Source organism: Coregonus lavaretus (genome assembly GCF_964263955.1).
Source record: "Coregonus lavaretus genome assembly, chromosome: 36".
NCBI lineage: Eukaryota > Metazoa > Chordata > Actinopteri > Salmoniformes > Salmonidae > Coregonus > Coregonus lavaretus.
In genome coordinates, this window is record NC_140023.1 from 18,302,195 (window position 1) to 18,323,122 (window position 20,928).

The 20,928-nt window shown below is 42.7% G+C and overlaps 1 protein-coding gene across 2 annotated transcripts in view; it reads left to right on the forward strand.

The window, feature by feature from the left end:
* The window catches only part of LOC311110566 (cullin-9-like), a 56,505-nt gene that overhangs the window by 13,104 nt on the left and 22,473 nt on the right, over positions 1 to 20,928 (forward strand). For both annotated transcript variants that reach the window (XM_084153072.1, XM_084153073.1), the window contains exons 13-30: positions 1,379 to 1,484; positions 1,747 to 1,974; positions 3,005 to 3,095; positions 6,281 to 6,452; positions 6,765 to 6,870; positions 6,982 to 7,077; positions 7,194 to 7,369; positions 7,455 to 7,588; positions 7,954 to 8,139; positions 8,484 to 8,513; positions 10,410 to 10,543; positions 10,716 to 10,898; positions 11,114 to 11,271; positions 12,479 to 12,680; positions 16,870 to 17,041; positions 19,955 to 20,100; positions 20,208 to 20,337; positions 20,588 to 20,787. In XM_084153072.1, coding sequence (XP_084009198.1) covers positions 1,379 to 1,484; positions 1,747 to 1,974; positions 3,005 to 3,095; positions 6,281 to 6,452; positions 6,765 to 6,870; positions 6,982 to 7,077; positions 7,194 to 7,369; positions 7,455 to 7,588; positions 7,954 to 8,139; positions 8,484 to 8,513; positions 10,410 to 10,543; positions 10,716 to 10,898; positions 11,114 to 11,271; positions 12,479 to 12,680; positions 16,870 to 17,041; positions 19,955 to 20,100; positions 20,208 to 20,337; positions 20,588 to 20,787 — 2,650 coding nt within the window. The remainder of the gene's footprint in view (positions 1 to 1,378; positions 1,485 to 1,746; positions 1,975 to 3,004; positions 3,096 to 6,280; positions 6,453 to 6,764; positions 6,871 to 6,981; positions 7,078 to 7,193; positions 7,370 to 7,454; positions 7,589 to 7,953; positions 8,140 to 8,483; positions 8,514 to 10,409; positions 10,544 to 10,715; positions 10,899 to 11,113; positions 11,272 to 12,478; positions 12,681 to 16,869; positions 17,042 to 19,954; positions 20,101 to 20,207; positions 20,338 to 20,587; positions 20,788 to 20,928) is intronic.

The window sequence follows — 20,928 nt, forward strand, 5'->3', positions numbered from 1 at the left end:
GCTACTTAAGAATAGTAAAGCCCCCTTTACTGGTTCAAATGGCCGACCAATTAGCCTGTTACAAAACCTTAGTAAACTATTGGAAAATACAATGCTATTTTACTGTAAACAAATTGACAACAAACTTTCAGCATGCTTATAGAGAAGGACATTCAACAAGCACAGCACTTACACAAATGACTGATTGGCTGAGAGAAATTGATGATAAAAAGATTGTGGGGGCTGTTTTGTTAGACTTCAGTGCAGCTTTTGACATTATCGATCATAGTCTGCTGCTGAAAAAACGTATGTGTTATGGCTTTACACCCCCTGCTATAATGTGGATAAAGAGTTACTTGTCTAACAAAACACAGAGGGTGTTCTTTAATGGAAGCCTCTCCAACATAATCCAGGTAGAATCAGGAATTCCCCAGGGCAGCTTTCTAGGCCCCTTGCTTTTTTCCAGCTTTACTAACGACATGCCACTGGCTTTGAGTAAAGACAGTGTGTCTATGTATGCATATGACTCAACACTATACACGTCCGCTACTACAGCAACTGAAATAACTGCAACACTTAACAAAGAGTAATAAAGCCCCTTTGTGGGGAAAAACTCATTCTGATTGGCTGGGCCTGGCTCCCCAGTGGGTGGGCCTGGCTCCCCAGTGGGTGGGCCTATGCCCACCCTTGGCTGCGCCCCTGCACAGTCATGTAAAATCCATAGATTAGGGCTTATTTATTTCAATTGACTGATTTCTTTATGTACTGTAACTCAGTAAAATCTTTGAAATTGTTGCATTTATATTTTTGTTCAGTATAGAAGATATTTATTTTACAGATTAACAGTTATCAACATATTGTTCAATGTTTAAAAAAATAAAGCCCAGTGGTTATTCTGTGACTAGCTAATATGCAGTTTTTTTTTGTTGCCGTAGTATCATTTTGTTATCGAGTATCGTTTTGGTATCGAGTATCATGATACTTAACCCGGTATTGGTATTAAAGTCAAAAATCTGGTATCGTGACAACACACTACTAACTACAGCAGGGCTGCCCAACCCTCTTCCTGGAGATCTACTGTCCTGTAGGTTTTCAGTACAACTCTAATTTAGCATATCCGATTCAGCTAGTTAAGGTCTTGTTGAGCAGCTAATAAGTAGAATCAGGTGTGTTAAATTAGGGCTGGACTGAAAACCCACAGGACGGTAGATCTCCAGGAAGAGGGTTGGGCAGCCCTGAACTACAGGGTTTACTTGTTGGAATGTCATGTCAGTGCCTAGATTTTGTCATCAATGTACTGTGTAATGAACCTCAAAGGGCAGTACGTTATGTATGTATGCAATGCATGTATTGGGTCAGTTGGTTACAGTTGTGACTGTTTTTATATTCTCTCCTGTAGAATATTGAACAAGTTCTTGGACAATTACCAGGAGGATCTGCTTCCATGGCATGAGAGCATAGAACCATGCTTGTCTTCTATGACTGCATTCATCAATGACCATGAGGTAGGAAAGATCCTCCCACAGGTGGCTGATGGCACCTTAATTGGGGAGGACTGGCTCATAGTAATGGCTCGAATGGAATAAAATCAAACACATGGTTTCGATGTGTTTGATACCACTCCATTCCAGCCATTATTATGATCTGTCCTCGCCAGCCTCCTGTGGATCCTCCATGATTATAAACGCATAGCTATAATCCTGTTTCTATTTTAGCTACTTATTCAATTAATGGTCATGTAATTGACACAAGGTTGTTTTTTTCTAGGTTGTCCAGCTGCTCATCCGCTTCCTGTATCGCCTGGCCTCTCTGAACAAAGACTATGCCGTGGTGATGTGTCGTCTGGGCACAAAGGACGCCCTGGTCAAGGCGCTGGACAAGCACAGTATCAACCTGCTTATGGTCACAGAGCTGCGGGACTTAATCACAGACTGTGAGAAGTACGCCAGTCTCTACAAGAAAATGACCACCAGCGTTCTGGCTGGTTGCATACAGGTTTAGTACAAGTGCTACTATCTAAATATTCAGTCAGTTATATTGTTATATTTTCTCTCCACATTTTTTATTCACAGCGAAACCTATTGTTGTTCTTCGATTTTTAAAAACAGTTTTTTTTTACCTTGACATGGTCAAATAATTCAAGCATAGATTGGTAAATTTCGAGTAACTTGGTCAAAAAGAAATGCATCGATTAGCTATAGGACCCGTAATGTCCATCAGGATAGATTTCCCTCCATCTTGGACATTTGGAAGACGTGCTAACATGCTAAAATATACGTTCTCATGAACCATATAATACACTATTTATAAATGTAGGCCCATGGTATATGTTTAAACTTAGTTTGAGAAAAGCTAATGATTTGGTCAATCTGATTTTACTTGTCCATTTAAACCACTGTAAATCCACTCCATAGTGGCCTATCAACTTAAAACTTAGCATCGCTGTCATGGACATTTTTAAGATGAACCACACTGAATTTGGAAGGAAACTATTAACTAATTATTTGCATATATAACGCTAAATCGCACAATAATCTGCAAACATCTTCATGAAACATATCAGATTCACTCCAGATGTTTTATTTAGACTCATGATTGCACATAAAGGAAGACAGTTCCTACATAATGGGGCGGCAGGAATCTTAGTGGGTAAGAGCGTTGTGCCAGTAACCGAAAGGTCACTGGTTCTAATCCCTGAGCTGACTAGGTGAAAAATCTGTCGATGTGCCCTTAAGCAAGGCACTTAACCCTAATTGCTCCTGTAAGTCGCTCTGTATAAGAGTGTCTGCTAAATGACTAAAATGTAAATGTATAATAGTGCTTGCTTTGTAATCCAATTGATCTTGTGTCTTTTGTCATCCTGTGAACCCTGTTCATTGCTGCTCGCAGCTATATTTTTTACTTGTTGTTCTTAGAAATGTTACTTCAATAGGGGATGTCACATTTGGCTTGCAAGTGTCATGCCACTCTGTCTGTTGCTAATAGCTCATTTGTAATCCATGCTGTCCTTTCTAACCAAATATAGATGGTTTTGGGCCAAATAGAGGAGCATCGGCGAAGCCACCAACCAATCAACATCCCCTTCTTTGACGTCTTTCTGCACAATCTGTGCCAAGGTATATTTACTTTTAGCTGACTCAAAGCACAACTAAATACCAGCCACGCAAAGAAATGGTGACAAAATCAGGGCTCCAAACTAACATTTCCTCTGGTGGCACTGGTGCCACTAACTTTTTCAGTTGGTGGCACCAGCCCATGATTTGATCGCACCCCAAAAAAAGTATAATTGTAGAGCCACAAAAAAAGGTAGGAGTAATTATCTTTTAAAGTAATTATATAGTAATTCACAATGCTTTATTAAGAAGTGTAATAGACTACTGAGAATAAATAACTTAATCAAATCAAAATAAAATAAAATTTTATTGGTCGCTTACACATCTTTTGCAGATGTTATTGCAGGTGCAGCGAAATGCTTATGTTTCTAGTTCCAACAGTGCACTGATACATAAAAATACAAAACAATACACACAAATTAAAAAAAATCTAAGAACGAAATTAAGAAATATCAGAACGAGCAATGTCAGAGTCCAGAATATAAATATACAATGCCTTCAGAAAGTATTCACACCCCTTTACTTTTTTTTCCACATTTTGTTGTGTTTACAGCCTGTATTTTAAAATGTATTCACATTTTGATGTTGTGCCACTGGCCTACACACAATACCGCATAATGTCAAAGTGGAATGATGTTTTGGGGAATTTTTACAAAATAATTAAAAAATAAAAAGCAGAAATGTCTTGAGTCAAATATTCAACCCCTTTGTTATGGCAAGCCTAAATAAGTTCAGGAGTAACAATTTGCATGGACTAGTGTTTAACATGATTTTTGAATGACCACCTCATCTCTGTACCCCACACATCAAATTATCTGTAAGTTCCCTCAGTCGAGCAGTGAATTTCAAACACTGATTCAACCACAAAGACCAGGGAGGTTTTCCAATGCCTCGCAAAGAAGGGCACCTATTGGAAGATGGGTAAAAAATAAAAAAGCAGACATTGAAATCCCTTTGAGCATGGTGAAGTTATTAATTACACTTTGAATGGTGTATTAATACACCCAGTCACTACAAAGATACAGGCGTCCTTCCTAACTCGGTTGCCGGAGAGGAAGGAAACCGCTCAGGGATATCTCCATGAGGCCAATGGTGACTTTAAAACCATTACAGAGTTTAATGGATGTGATGGGAGAAAACTGAGGATGGATCAACATTGTAGTTACTCCACAATACTACATGTAACCTAAATGACAGAGGGAAAAGATGGAAGCCTGTACTGAATATAAATATTACAAAACATGCATCCTGTTTGCAACAACGCACTAATGTAAAACTGTAAAAAATGTGGCAAAGAAATTAACTATGTCCTGAATACAAAGCGTTATGTTTTGGGCAAATCCAACACAACACATCACTGAGTACAACTCTTCATATTTTCAAGCATGTTGGTAGCTGCATCATGTTATGGGTATGCTTGCCATCGGCAAGGACTAGGGAGTTTTTTTAGGATAAAAAGAAACGGAATAGAGCTAAGCACAGGCAAAATCCTAGAGGAAAACCTGGTTCAGTCTGCTTTCCAACAGACAAATTCACCTTTCAGCAGGACAATAACCTAAAACACAAGGCCAAATATACACTGGAGTTGCTTACCAAGATGACATTGAAGGTTCCTGAGTGGCTATTTAAATTTTTGACTTAAATCGGCTTGAAAATCTATGGCAAAAAAATGTCTGTCGAGCAATGATCAACCAACTTGACAGAGCTTGAATACTTTTTTAAAGAATAATGTGCAAATATTGTACAATCCAGGTGTGCAAAGCTCTTAGACGTACCCAGAAAGACTCTGTAATCACAGCCAACAGTGATTATAACATGTATTGACTCAGAGGGTTGAATACTTGTGTAATCAAGATGTACTGTATGAGTGTTTTTATTTTTCATTACAAATATTATAATTTTTCTTCCAGGGTATTGTGTGTAGATCTTTGACAAAAAATGAGAATTAGATCAATTTAATCCCGCTTTGTAACACAACAAAGTGGAAAAAGTCAAGGGGTGTGAATACTTTATGGTGTGTATGGACAGTATATGAATAGAAGATATGTGTACAGCAGTAGTTGTATAGGATGAGCCTTGACTATAATACAGTATATACATATGAAGTGGGTAAAACAGTATGTGACGATTATTAAAGATACCAGTGTTCAATTTATTATTTACATAGGGCAGCAGTCTCTAAGGTGCAGGGTACATTACCGGGTGGTAGCCGGCTAGTAACAATGACCAAGTTCATGGCAGGGTACTGGGCGGAAGGCCGGCTAGCGGTGACTATATAACAGTCTAACGGCCTGGAGATGGAAGTCATAGGTTGACAATATGGCAATTTTGTTATTTTACTTTCAAAATAGAGCTCCAGAATTGAGATTGTTTTTGTTCAATAGAGATGAATTGCCTCCATCTTTAGGCTAATATCCTAATTCAATTGTTGCTAATTCACCACCTGATGAAGTTGAAACTCAGAACATAACACCTACTGCTAGTAGTCATGTATTAATCTAACAGTAAATTGAATGTCCTAAAAAAAACTTTGCAATGAGGCCTAGTGCACTCTCAATGGCCGATGCGCTACCTACAGAAAGCTGAGACCCTCCTCTCTTTTATTATGGACAACTAGTTGGTTCCAAATAGGACTGCACGATATGGGCCAAAAATCTAATTGTGATTTTTCAACCAAATATTGCAATTGCAATTTGACTTGCGATATAGACATAAACACTTTGGTGAACTGTTGGAATCAAAAAAATATAATTATTTTTCTAGTTCTATGGTTGGTATTTGGCATGACAACAAATGGAAAAAAAACGGGTAGGAGTTATGGCAGGGTAGGAACCAAAGTGTTGGTCAGTGTTTCCCAGGGGGCCCTAATTACATTTGAATAGATGTTACATTTTAATAGATGTTACATTTAGACAAAGATTTTAGAATAGGCTCTCTGATTCAGAACATACCGTTGCGACTAAATGGTTGCAGTCTGGAGCCCTGCAAAATGTATCAATATGTAATTCCTTTTGTATTCAGTTTTCATAAAATCAAGAAATAAATGACTAGTACTGGTAGATGAATTACTTTACCCAATCATCCCTTAAGTTTTTATTAAGCTTCTGGAAGTTAAAGTCCAACTTGTCTTAAACTGTCATGTTCACCTTTGTCATACTTTGTCTACTGTATGTGACCGTTAACAACAGGATCTAGTGTGGAACTCAAGGAGGACAAGTGCTGGGAGAAAGTGGAGGTTTCCTCTAATCACCATCGCGCCAACAAGCTCACTGACAAGAACCCTAAAACCTACTGGGAGTCCAATGGCTGCACAGGTTCCCATTTTATCAACATCTACATGCACAAGGGGGTGGTGATTAGGTATGTCCACACATCACTTTGGTCATACTAAGGGTTTAGAATGTTGGAATGTTTACTCGTGATATGTATGCACAATATGTAAAGAATTGAAAATGAAGCACAGCTGTGTTGCTCACTGTTACCTTGCCTGTATACTGAAACGTTTCTGTTATTGCCTTGTTCTTGCATCTGTGGATTTTTATGCTAGACTGCATGCTTTATCTTAAACAACTGCTGTGCTTACTTCAATGGCATTCATATTTGTACTATTTCTTACTGTAACTATTGGGCACTTACTGTAAGCACATTTTCTCCTGTTCTTGTTAAACCCAGGCAATTGGCTGTGCTTGTAGCCGGTGAAGACTCCAGCTATATGCCTGCTCGCATGGTGGTACTTGGAGGAGACGACCCCACAAACATCAACACAGAGCTGAACACAGTAAGTAGCTGTATAGGCAGGCAGGAGTAAGAAACTCTTGGAAGTAGGATATATGTATGATCTTGTCTTTTTAAGGTTTAAGCCCCTCAGCCCAACTCTTTGTGTTTACAGGTCAATGTGCCGCCGTCAGCCAATCGCATAGTGTTGCTGGAGAATATGAACCGCTTCTGGTCCATTGTGCAGATCAGGATCAAGAGGTGTCAGCAGGTGGATTGTCACATCATGAAAATTGGAATTTCAATTGCGTTTTACTTCCTGAATTGACTGAATTGAAATGGTATTGATCTCAACCCTGGATTAACAGTACTTTCTCTTCACACCAGGGTGGCATCGACGCGAGGGTCCACGGCTTTGAGGTGTTGGGGCCCAAGCCCACCTTCTGGCCCGTGTTCAAGGAGCAGCTCTGCTGTCGCACCTACCTCTTCTACAGCACCAAGGCCCACACCTGGTGCCAGGAGATCCTGGAGGACAAGGCCCAGCTGCTGCAGCTCTTCAACAAGTAAGCCTGTCTCTACTATACACACTACTGCTAACTACACTCACCCCCAGACTGTTCTAAACTGGCCTGGTGTGTGTCTCTGCAGACTGAACAGCGCACTGCGACATGAGCAGATGTTTGCTGACCGCTTCCTGCCCGATGCCGAGGCAGCGGAGGCTCTGGGACGCACCTGCTGGGAGGCCCTCATCACCCCCATCGTACAGAGCATCACCATCTCGGGTAACTTCCTGAATGTCTGGGTGTTTCTCAATATGCATACTACAGTGCGCCACACTCATGCTCCGAGTTTATTCTCTGAGTAAGTTCTTGTGAGGCTGAGAGTGTAGAGAATGCATAACACATTACATTTGAGAAGCACTCGCGCTCCCCCTACTGAATTACCTCACGCTGCACCTTCCCATTCACTGAACCTTCTTCCAGCCAGGACAATGGCAACAATAGAGACTAAACAAGATATACACAAAGCAAACGTTTTACTTCATAATTATCAGCTAGCTATATGGAAATCGTAATAATCTAGCTAGCCAGTCAGCCATACATTTTCATCAACTAAGATGATTCTCTGTCTCCTCCACTCCCAACAGAGACCGAAGTCCTCAGTCCCCTCTCCTGGCTACTCGCTGAGTACCTGGACAACGCAGAGTCAGCCAGGCGCTGCAAGAGCCGGGCCGCCATCTTCAACTCCCGCGTCCGTCGCCTCACACACCTACTGGTCCATGTGGATACCAGCCGAGTGGACACAGAGGAGCTCAAGCCGCCCATCAAATGCAGTGAGTAATCCTGTAACCCTATACCCTACCACCTCTTCACTTCTGATAAACACTCAAGTCTTTTCTCTGTCCAGCTGTGACTGATATTTCATCAGTCGTAGTGGGACAAAATGTGGTCTTCTCAATCTTTTTCAATAGTGAATTGGCAATTATTGCCCATAAAATTGGGTGCGGAAATGCTACAGGAATTGGCAATCAAAATGAGCTGCGAATAAATCTCAGTAGACTAAAGACTAGATTTTGCATGGTAGTATAATATTTGGAAATGCGAACGTATTGATACTTTATTCATAATGTTTGTTAGACGCAACCCATCACGTCTTCCGTATTTCTTTTGTTTTCAGAAGGTATCAACCGAAGCAAAGTTTTAAAGAGTAAGTAACAGCTTAGAGGCTAATGTACTGCATTCAGTTTTTAAGTTATTCTTCCAGCATCTCCATTTTTATATTACCAATGACTGAGTCATTCCGCTTTCCCCACCACACGTAACCCTCCAGTTTGAATTGAAAATGATCAGGACGATGTGTTACTCATTTGTTTCTTTCAGTTGTTTTTGGCTGTAGTTTCATACACTACATGACCAAAAGTATGTCGACACCTGCTTGTTGAACATCTAATTCAAAAATCATGGGCATTAATATGGAGTTGGTCCCCCCTTTGCTGCTATAACAGCCTCCACTCTTCTGGGAAGGCTTTCCACTAGATGTTGGAACATTGCTGCGGGGACTTGCTTCCATTCAACCACAAAAGCATTAGTGAGGTCGGCACTGATGTTGGGCAATTAGGCCTGGCTCGCAGACGGCGTTCCAATTCATCCCAAAGGTGTTCAATGGAGTTGAGGTCAGGGCTCTGTGCTTCTTTCACACCGACCTCAACAAACCATTTCTGTATGGACCTCGCTTTGTGTACGGGGTCACTGTCATGCTGAAACAGGAAAGGGCCTTCCCCAAACTGTTTCCACAAAGTTGGAAGCACAGAACTGTCTAGAGTATCATTGTATGCTGTAGCTTTAAGATTTCTCTTCACTGAAACTAAGTGGCCTAGCCCGAACCATGGAAAAACAGCCCCAGACCATTATTCCTCCTCCACCAAACTTTACAGTTGGCCCTATGCAATGGGGCAGGTAGTGTGCTCCTGGCATCTGCCAAACCCAGATTTGTCCGTCGGACTGCCAGACGGCAAAGCTTGATTAATCACTTCAGAGAACACGTTTCCATTGCTCCAGAGTCCAATGGCAGCGAGCTTTACACCACTCCAGCAGACGCTTGGCATTACGCATGGTGAGCTTAGGCTTGTGTGCAGCTGCTCGGCCATGGAAACCCATTTCATTAAGCTCCTGACTAACAGTTATTGTGCTGACGTTGCTTCCAGAGGCAGTTTGGAACTCTGTAGTGAGTGTTGCATCCGAGGACAGACCTTTTTTTTTTTTTTTTTACCCCCTTTTTTCTCCCCAATTTTCGATCTTGTCTCATCGCTGCAACTCCCCAACGGGCTCGGTAGAGGCGAAGTTGGAGTCATGCGTCCTCCGGAACATGACCTGCCTAACCTCGCTCCTTAATACCCGCCAGCTTAACCCGGAAGCCAGCCGCACCAATGTGTCGGAGGAAACACCGTTCAACTGGCGACCGGGGTCAGCCCGCAGGCACCTGGCCCGCCACAACGAGTCGCTAGAGCGCGATGAGCCAAGTAAAGCCCCACCGGCCAAACCCTCCCCTAACCCTGACGACACTGTGCCAATTGTGCGCCGTCCTATGGGACTCCCGGCCACGGGCGGTTGTGGCACAGCCCGGGAATGAACCCGGGTCTGTAGTAATGCCTCTAGCACTGCGATGCAGTGCCTTAGACCGCTGCGCTGGACAGACAAGTTTTACGTGCTACTCGGTGGTCCCGTTCTGCGATCTAATGTGTGGTCTACCACTTCGCGGCAGAGCAGTTATTGCTCCTAGACGTTTCCACTTCACAATAACAGCATTTACAGTTCACGAACTAACTTATTGGAAAGGTGGCATCCTATGACAGTGCCACATTGAAAGTCACTGAGCTCTTCTTCAGTAAAGCCATTCTACTACCAATGTTTGTCTATGGAGATTGCATGGCTGTGTACTCGATTTAATACACCTGTCAGCAACGGGTGTGGCTGAAATAGCCGATTCTAGTAATTTGAATGGGTGTCCACATACTTCTGTGTATATATAGTGTATTTATTTTTACCCTGAATTTGTCTCAAACCTTTTGCTTAGAAGATAACTGATTTTGTCATTTTCTTTCAGATGGAAAAGAGGGAAAGAACAAAGATGCAGCTGCTGTGTCCTCTTCCTCCTCCAGTTCTGTCAAGCCGAAGGTGAAGAACACCAGCAGTATTGCAGGGATAGCACTGTGTTGGCAGGGCGTGGTACAGAGACGGGTAAGCCACTCTTACGTCTCTAAAAACACTGAGGCCCATTATAAACCTACTCTGATCTAATGTTATTGAAGTAAGTTGGTGGTGTAATTCTGATCAAAAGCTTGAGTCAAGATGGCATCACTAAATTAATCTTTTTTTACTTGAGAGTGATTATTCGACCCATGTTTAACAGGTGAAGAAATTCTTGGACTCGAGGTGCAGTCTGCCAGACTTTGTGGAGCGTTACAGGAACATGTACCTCAGTCTGAAGAATGCCATGGAGGAGCTGTTTGGCCAACAGACAGCATTTGTGCTGGCTCTCCGCCACGGCTTCTCTGCTGCTCTCCTACAGCTCTCCATCCTCACCGCCATGCATGTGAGTTATACTGTATGACCTGTACTCAATACTACCTGGGTCACGTTCATTAGGGCACGCAACGAAAAACTGCAATAGTTCTTCTCTGTTTCAGTCCGTTTTCTTCTGTTTGGTTCCTAATGAACATGACCCGGCAGTGTACCTGTAACACATCTATGCTCCAGATCACTGCTGTCTGTGTGGGTTACATTCTTCATCTCTATGTGTGTTTGCAGATGAGTGAGCAGTTTGCCCAGTACATTGACTTGATGATCCAGGAGAGTGGAGTGGACTCTGGCAATGTGGAGACTCTTAACCAGTTGCAGCAATTTCTAGAACCTATGCTCTTTCTCTCCGGCCTGGAGCTTGCCAACACCTTTGAGCACTGTTACAGGTAAGGCCACATTTCTATCTCTGTAGCAGACTCTTGCACGGGTCAGTTTTTTGGAGCCGCATCTGCTCTGCGCCGGCCACATCAATTTCCGCCTAGAATTGTTCCGAGAGACGATCTGTGACCTGCCAAATAACATATATTTATTTAATTGTTTTTATAACTCCAGAGTAGTAGGCTATTAGCATTAATTAGTCTGCATGTCTATTCAACATTTGGATAAAAGGAAACCATGCCATGAATTAAGAATGATAGACCTATCTTTTTATGTTCACAATGTAATGCTGCACAACTCCAATCGCTTTTTAAAAATAGCCTTCTTATTAGCCTCCTTCTTCCCTAATGAAAGCTTATAGCAGACATAACAATACCTTTACTTCAGTGTTGTTTAGAAAAACTAATATTTAATTTAAATAAACAATTCCTAGAATCGAATATGCTGTAGGCTATTGGCTACTCAAACTTTTACCAGCCTCACAGGTTTAAACTTTATATGGCCTGCGTATTGGTCTAAGTGCAAGCCTGAATTCATGTAATAATTAACCGAATTATCGTAAACTAAGACTTGCTTGCACTTTTACCAGCTGTGTATCCATCTACCGGGTTGTTGTTCTCCTTGTCCGCAATGACTGAAAAAATTCTTCCAAACCTGGGATTTTCACTAGTGCAGCACCTGTTTCCACGACAGTGTATTCCACCATCATAATCTTTTTTGATTTATCCTGTTACGTTAGCCATTTGTGTGAGCTAGGAGTCAGGGAAAGTAAACTTGGCAATGTATTGTCATGTGGAGGAAGGGAACATAAGCTCTGCACGTGGACAAATTAGGAATGTTTCAACACCATACACATAATGGACAGTTCCCTGCTCCACTCTCTCGCTGCGTGGCTAGTAGCCTTGGCTATGTCTGCATCACCGCTCACATAATGGAATTCGCAACACAACAAGCTCCTTTGTTCAAATAATATTCTCTTGATTTAAAACGTTTCCGACCCGCAATATAACTGTTCTGAACCGCGAGCCGACCCGCGGGTTAAAAACATTTTTAATTCCACCCGCCAGCTGATTTCTTTGCGGGTGAACCACGGGGAACTGTGGGGACTCAAATCTGGAAGGCCAACCTAAGACCATTTATCATCCATAAAAGGACCATATTGTAGCATTGTCTCGGGAGAGTCTCAATCCATCTCTTTTCCCCCCTCCTCCACAGGTACTACCTGGGTGACAGGCTGCTGGGCCAAGGCAAGGTGTGGCTGGAGAGTGCCGTCATAATGCAGATAGGCACCTGCTTCCCAAACCGCTTCCCCCAGCAGATGCTGAAGAACCTGAGTGAGTCTGAGGAGCTGCAGCAGGAGTTCCACCTCTACCGCCTCCAGCAGCTGGACAAGACACTGCAGGATGTCGACGAGGAGGTGAGCAAAGGACCAAAACCACCACTGCAATGTGATATTTTATACAGTGCATTCGGAAAGTGTTCAGACACCTTGACTTTTTCCACATTTTGTTACGTTACAGCTTTATTCTGAAATGGGTTAAATCGTTTTTCTCCCTCATCAATCTACACACAATACTCCATCATGACAAAGCGAAAACAGGTTTTTAGAAATGTTTGCACATTTATAAAAATAAAATAAAAACTGAAATATTACATTTACATACAGTGGGGAAAAAAAGTATTTAGTCAGCCACCAATTGTGCAAGTTCTCCCACTTAAAAAGATGAGAGAGGCCTGCAATTTTCATCATTTCATGTACGTCAACTATGACAGACAAAATTAGGAAAAAAAATCCAGAAAATCACATTGTAGGATTTTTAATGAATTTATTTGCATATTATGGTGGAAAATAAGTATTTGGTCAATAACAAAAGTTTCTCAATACTTTGTTATATACCCTTTGTTGGCAATGACACAGGTCAAACGTTTTCTGTAAGTCTTCACAAGGTTTTCACACACTGTTGCTGGTATTTTGGCCCATTCCTCCATGCAGATCTCCTCTAGAGCAGTGATGTTTTGGGGCTGTCGCTGGGCAACACGGACTTTCAACTCCCTCCAAAGATTTTCTATGGGGTTGAGATCTGGAGACTGGCTAGGCCACTCCAGGACCTTGAAATGCTTCTTACGAAGCCACTCCTTCGTTGCCCGGGCGGTGTGTTTGGGATCATTGTCATGCTGAAAGACCCAGCCACGTTTCATCTTCAATGCCCTTGCTGATGGAAGGAGGTTTTCACTCAAAATCTCACGATACATGGCCCCATTCATTCTTTCCTTTACACGGATCAGTCGTCCTGGTCCCTTTGCAGAAAAACAGCCCCAAAGCATGATGTTTCCACCCCAATGCTTCACAATAGGTATGGTGTTCTTTGGATGCAACTCAGCATTCTATGTCCTCCAAACACGACGAGTTGAGTTTTTACCAAAAAGTTCTATTTTGGTTTCATCTGACCATATGACATTCTCCCAATCCTCTTCTGGATGTACTCTAGCAAACTTCAGACGGGCCTGGACATGTACTGGCTTAAGCAGGGGGACACGTCTGGCATTGCAGGATTTGAGTCCCTGGCGGCGTAGTGTGTTACTGATGGTAGGCTTTGTTACTTTGGTCCCAGCTCTCTGCAGGTCATTCACTAGGTCCCCCCGTGTGGTTCTGGGATTTTTGCTCACCATTCTTGTGATCATTTTGACCCCACGGGGTGAGATTTTGCGTGGAGCCCCAGATCGAGGGAGATTATCAGTGGTCTTGTATGTCTTCCATTTCCTAATATTTGCTCCCACAGTTGATTTCTTCAAACCAAGCTGCTTACCTATTGCAGATTCTGTCTTCCCAGCCTGGTGCAGGTCTACAATTTTGTTCCTGGTGTCCTTTGACAGCTCTTTGGTCTTGGCCATAGTGGAGTTTGGAGTGTGACTGTTTGAGGTTGTGGACAGGTGTCTTTTATACTGATAACAAGTTCAAACAGGTGCCATTAATACAGGTAACGACTGGAGGACAGAGGAGCCTCTTAAAGAAGAAGTTACAGGTCTGTGAGAGCCAGAAATCTTGCTTGTTTGTAGGTGACCAAATACTTATTTTCCACCATAATTTGCAAATAAATTCATTAAAGATCCTACAATGTGATCTTCTGGATTTTTTTTTCTCATTTTGTCTGTCATAGTTGACGTGTACCTATGATGAAAATTACAGGCCTCTCTCATCTTTTTAAATGGGAGAACTTGCACAATTGGTGGCTGACTAAATACTTTTTTCCCCCACTGTAGGTATTCAGACCCTTTACTCAGTACTTTGTTGAAGCACCATTGGCAGCTATTATTGTATTGTCTTGGCTGTGTGCTTAGGGTCGTTGGAAGTTGTCCTGTTGGAAGTTGAACCTTCGCCCCAGCCTGAGGTCCAGAGCGCTCTGGAGCAGGTTTCCATCAAGGATCTCTGTACTTTGCTCCGTTCATCTTTCCCTCGATCCTGACTAGTCTCCCAGTCCCTGCCGCTGAAAAACATCCCCACAGCCACCACGCTTCACCTTAGGGTGGTGCCAGGTTTCCTCCAGACGTGACGCTTAGAATTCAGGCCAAATACTTGAATACTCTTGTTTCTCATGGTCTGAGAGTCCTAGGTGTCTTTTGGCATACTCAAAGCGGGCTGTCATGTGCCTGTTACTGAGGAGTGGCTTCCATCTGGCCACTCTACCATAAAGGCCTGATTTGGTGGAGTGCTGCAGAGATGGTTGTCCTTCTGGAAGGTTCTCCCATCTCCACAGAGGAGCTCTGTCAGCGTGACCATTGGGTTCTTGGTCACCTCCCTGACCAAGGCCCTTCTCCCCCGATTGTTCAGTTTGGCCGGGCGGCCAGCTCTTCCATTTTTAAGAATGATGGAGTTCACTGTGTTCTTGGGGACCTTCAATGCTGCAGACATTTTTTGGTACCCTTCCCCAGGTCTGTGCCACGACACAATTCTGTCTCCGAGCTCTACAGACAATTCCTTTGACTTCATGGCTTGGTTTTTGCTCTGACATGCACTGTCAACTGTGGGACCTTATATAGACAGGTGTGTGCCTTTCCAAATCATGTCCAATCAATTGAATTTACCACAGGTGGACTCCAATCAAGTTGTAGAAACATCTCAAGGATGATCAATGGAAACAGGATGCACCTGAGCTCAATTTCGAGTCTCATAGCAAAGGGTTTTAAAACGTATGTAAATAAGGTGTTCCTGTTTTTTTTATTTTAATAGAAGTACATACATTTCTAAAAACCTGTTTTCGCTTTGTCATTATGGGGCATTGTGTGGAGATTGATGAGGAAAATGTTTTCTTTAATCCATTTTAGAATAAGGCTGTAACGTAACAAAATGTGGAGTGGAGGAAGGGGTCTGAATGCTTTCCGAATGCACTGGACAGTGAGCTCCAAAAGTATTGGGACAGTGACACGTTTTGGCTCTGTACTCCAGCACTTTGCACTTTAACCTCAGTCATTGTATCAAATCCAGACTGTCAGCTTTAATTTGAGGGTATTTTCATTCATATTAGGTGAACCGTTTAGAAATTACAGCACATTTTGTACATAGTTCACCCATTTTAGTGGATCGGAAGTATTGGGACAAATTCACTTAAGTCTATTAAAGTATTCCGATTTTTTTTGTATTTGGTCTGTATTCCTAGCACGCAATGACTACAACAAGCTTGTGACTCTACAAACTTGGAGTCATTTGCTGTTTGTTTCAGATTATTTTGTGCCCAGTAGAAATGAATGGTAAATAACGTATTGTGTCATTTTGGAGTCACTTTTATTGTAAATAAGAATAGAATATGTTTCTAAACACTTCTACATTAATGTGGATGCTACCTGATTACGGATAATCCTGTATGAATCGTGAGTAATAATGAGTGCGAATGTTAGACGCATAAATATCATACCCCCAAAAACATGCTAACCCCTGCTATTGTAATGGTGAGATGTTAGCATGTTTTGGGGGTATGATATTTGTGCATCCAACTTTCTCACCTATCATTATTCACAATTCATTCAGGATTATCCGTAATCATGGTAGTTTTCAAATGAATGTAGAAGTGTTTTGAAACATATTCTATTCTTATTTACAATAAAAGTTACAATACATTATTTACCATTTCAGTTGGGCACAAAATAATCTGAAACAACCAAAACAAACAGCAAATGACTCCAAGTTTGTAGAGTCAGCTTGATGTAGTCATTGCGTGCTAGGAATATAGACCAAATACTAAAAACTTTTGACTACTTTAATAAACATAAGTGAATTTGTCCCAATACTTTCGATCCACTAAAATGGGTGAACTATGTACAAAAAGTGCTGTAATTTCTAAACGGTTTACCTGATATGGATGAGAACACCATCAAATTAAAGCTGACAGTCCAAACTTTAACCTCATAGTCTCTGTAATATTTCAAATCCAGAGTGCTGGAGTACAGAGCCAAAACAACCAAAAATGTGCCATTGTCCCAATACTTTTGGAGCTCACTGTATATAGCAGATGATCGTTTCCAAAGCAGCATACACATATTACGATGTTATATGACCTCTTGGGAATCCAACCCATAACCCCAAAAAAATGTTGTCCTTTGCTGTGCTGCAGATGATGGATGATCAGCCGTCGGAGCCTGATGAGGAGAGTGAGGTGAAGGTGCTGGTCCTGTCACCTCGCTGCTGGGCCGTCTCCTCACCCTGCTACCTGGACAACTCCAGCAGATACTTCCCCAAGCAGCTCTGCACCTACCTGGCGGAGTTCACAGACTTCTACTCTAACAGTCAGTCCCCTTCTGTCATCTGTCTTTTCACAAAGTTTGGCTGTATGTTTCCCTCCTCACATTGATGTACATTACCGGTCAAAAGTTTTAGAACACCTACTCATTCAAGGGTTTTTCTTTATTTTTACTACTTTCTACATTGTAGAATAATAGTGAAGACATCAAAACTATGAAATAACACACATGGAATCATGTAGTAACCAAAAAAGTGTTAAACAAATTATATTAATATTTGAGATAATTCAAATAGCCACCATTTGCCTTGATGACAGCTTTGCACACTCTTGGCATTCTCTCAACCAGCTTCATGAGGTAGTCACCTGGAATGCAGGTTTGGGGGGGGGGGGGGGGGGTATACAGAAGATAGCCCTATTTGGTAAAAGACCAAGTCCATATTATGGCAAGAACAGCTCAAATAAGCAAAGAGAAACGACAGTCCATCATTACCTTAAGACATGAAGGTCAGTCAATACTGAACATTTCAAGAACTTTAAAAGTTTCTGTAAGTGCAGTCGCAAAAACCATCAAGTGCTATTATAAAACTGGCTCTCATGAGGACCGCCACAGGAATGGAAGACCCAGAGTTACCTCTGCTGCAGAGGATAAGTTCATTAGAGTTACCAGCCTCAGAAATTGCAGCCCAAATAAATGCTTCACAGAGTTCAAGTAACAGACACATCTCAACATCAACTGTTCAGAGGAGACTGTGTGAATCAGGCCTTCATGGTCGAATTTCTGCAAAGAAACCACTACTAAAGGACACCAATAAGAAGAAGAAGAGACTTGCTTGGGCCAAGAAACACGAGCAATGGACATTAAGCCGCTGAAAATGTGTCCTTTGGTCTGGAGTCCAAATGTGAGATTTTTTGTTCCAACCGCTGTGTCTTTGTGAGACGCGGTGTGGGTGAACGGATGATCTCTGCATGTGTATTTCCCACCGTAAAGCATGGAGGAGGTGGTGTTATGGTATGGGGGTGCTTTGCTGGTGACACTGTCTGTGATTTATTTAGAATTCAAGGCGCACTTAACCAGCATGGCTACCACAGCATTCTGCAGTGATACGCCATACCATCTTGTTTGGGCTTGGTGGGACTATCATTTGTTTTTCAACAGGACAATGACCCAACACACATCCAGGCTGTGTAAGGGCTATTTTACCAAGAAGGAGAGTGATGGAGTGCTGCATCAGATGACCTGGCCTCCACAATCACCCAACCTCAACTAAATTGAGATGGTTTGGGATGAGTCGGACTGCAGAGTGAAGGAAAAGCAGGCAACAAGTGCTCAGCATATGTGGGAACTCCTTCAAGACTGTTGGAAAAGCATTCCAGGTGAAGCTGGTTGAGAGAATGCCAAGTGTGTACAAAGCTGTCATCAAGGCAAAGGGTTGCTATTTGAAGAATATAACATATTTTGATTTGTTTAACACTTTTTTGGTTACTACATGATTCCATATGTGTTATTTCATAGTTTTGATGTCTTTACTATTATTCTACAATGTAGAAAATAGTAAAAATAAAGAAAAACCATTTTGAACGGTAGTGTACACTGAACAAAAATATGAGCGCCACATGTTACATGAGCTGAAATAAAAGATCCCAGAAATGTTCCATATGCACAAAAAGCTTATTTTTCTCTTATATTTTGTGCACACATTTGTTTACATCCCTGTTAGTGAGCATTTCTCCTTTTGCCAAGATAATCCATCCACCTGACAGGTGTGGCATATCAAGAAGCTGATTAAACAGCATGATCATTACACAGGTGCACCTTGTGCTATGGACAATAAAAGGCCATTCTAAAATGTGCAGTTTTGTCACACAACACAATGCCACAGATTTCTCAAGTTGCGGGAACGTGCAATTGACATGCTGACTGCAGGAATGTCCACGAGCTGTTGCCAGCGAATGTAATGTTAATTTCTATACCATAAGCGAGGCGAACATCGTTTTAGAGAATTTGGCAGTACGTCCAACCGGCCTCACACCCGCAGACCACGTGTAACCACGCCAGCCCAGGACCTCCACATCTGGCTTCTTCACCTGCGGGATTGTCTGAGACCAGCCACCTAGACAGCTGATGAAACTGAGGAGTATTTCTGTATGTAATAAAGCCCTTTCTTTGTACTTTTACCAATTTTTCTCCCCAATTTCGTGATATCCAATTGGTAGTTATTCTTGTCCCATCACTGCAACTACCCTACGGACAAGGGAGAGGCGACGGTCGAGAGCCATGCGTCCTCCGAAACACGACCCTGCCAAGCCGCACTGCTTCTTGACACACTGCTCGCTTAACCCGGAAGCTAGCTGCACCAATGTGTCGGAGGAAACGCCGTCCAGCTGGCGACGGAAGTCAGCTTGCAGGTGCCCGGCCCGCCACAAGGAGTCTCTCGGGCACGATGGAACAAGGAAATCCCGGCCGGCCAAACCCTCCACTAACCCGGACGACGCTGGGACAATTGTGTGCCGCCTCATGGGTCTCCCGGTCACGGCCGGCTGTGACACAGCCAGGGATCAAACCCGGGTCTGTAGTGATGCCTCAAGCACTGCGATGCAGTGCTTTAGACCGCTGCGCCACTCGGGGGGCGGGAAAAACTCATTCTGATTGGCTGGGCCTAGCTCCCAAGTGGGTGAGCCTATGCCCTCCCAGGCCCACCCATGGCTGCGCCCCTGCCCAGTCGTGAAATCCATAGATTAGGGCCTAATTAATTTCAATTTACTGATTTCCTTATATGAACTGTAACTCAGTAAAATCGTTGAAGTTGTTGCGTTTATATTTTTGTTCAGTATATTTTAGATCTTTCTCATATGCCAAAATCTTGCGAAGTTCCATCAGAGCCAGTCCGTTACGAAGGCATCTTTCAGAACGGAAGTGCTAGAGGCTGATTGGTGTGTGATGTGTGTTTGTCTGCAGGTCAGTGCGTGTACAATCTGACCCACAGTAAGCCCAGGCGTCTACAGTGGACCTGGCTGGGCCATGCAGAGCTGCACTACGGCTCCTGCACTCTCTATGTCTCCACCCTGCAGATGTACATCCTCCTGCAGTTCAACCACCAACAGGTAACTAGATGGGGGAAACGCAGTGCAAAGCGAGTTTAATTATTTAAAATTTTTTATTGATAATGGGCTGATGTCTCTTAAACTACCTCCTGTTGTTATTATTTCAGGATGTATCTGTGGAGGCTCTTCAGCAGGCCACAGGCCTCTCCCCGATAGTGCTGGCCCATGCGCTGTCTCCCCTCACTGCAGAGAAGGGCATTCTCACCACAGACAGCCCCAATAACAATTTTGTGAAGGGTGAGCTCCCGCTCTTTCTTTCCCTGGCTAGCTCTTTCTTTGAGCCTTTCACAAATACATTATATGGAGCTACTGTGGATCCCTGTAATCCAGCAGATTTTTTGGTGACATTGCATTTACAAAAATAATTACACCCAAAGATTCCATCCCCTCAATTGTTTCCCAGTTAGTTGTTATTTTCATGACCATTTGAATTTACTGTTGGCGTTTGTGGAGTTGGACTGAAGGTTTTGTCCTTCTCTGCACATAGGAGTCCTGAGGTTGAACAAAAAAGCTCTGTCTCAGAGTTTGGAAAACCACAGCTACTGCTACCTGCCCAAGCAGACCTACCTGAATGTGGACGAGGATGCTGCCCGCTTGCTGGAGAGGAAGAGGAACTTCATCTACTGCCTCATCATCCAGATCATGAAGGCTGAGAAAGAGATGCACATAGACAACCTGGTGTTCAGAGTAAGGCCTTGTTCCCTCATGTGTCCTCCCTCATGTGTGACCAATGGAGATAATCAACTGATCCTATGTAGTGGCAGCATAAACATACATCCCTCCATGTTTCAGGTCCAGCTTTTATTTAGACTCCTCTTTATTTGATGT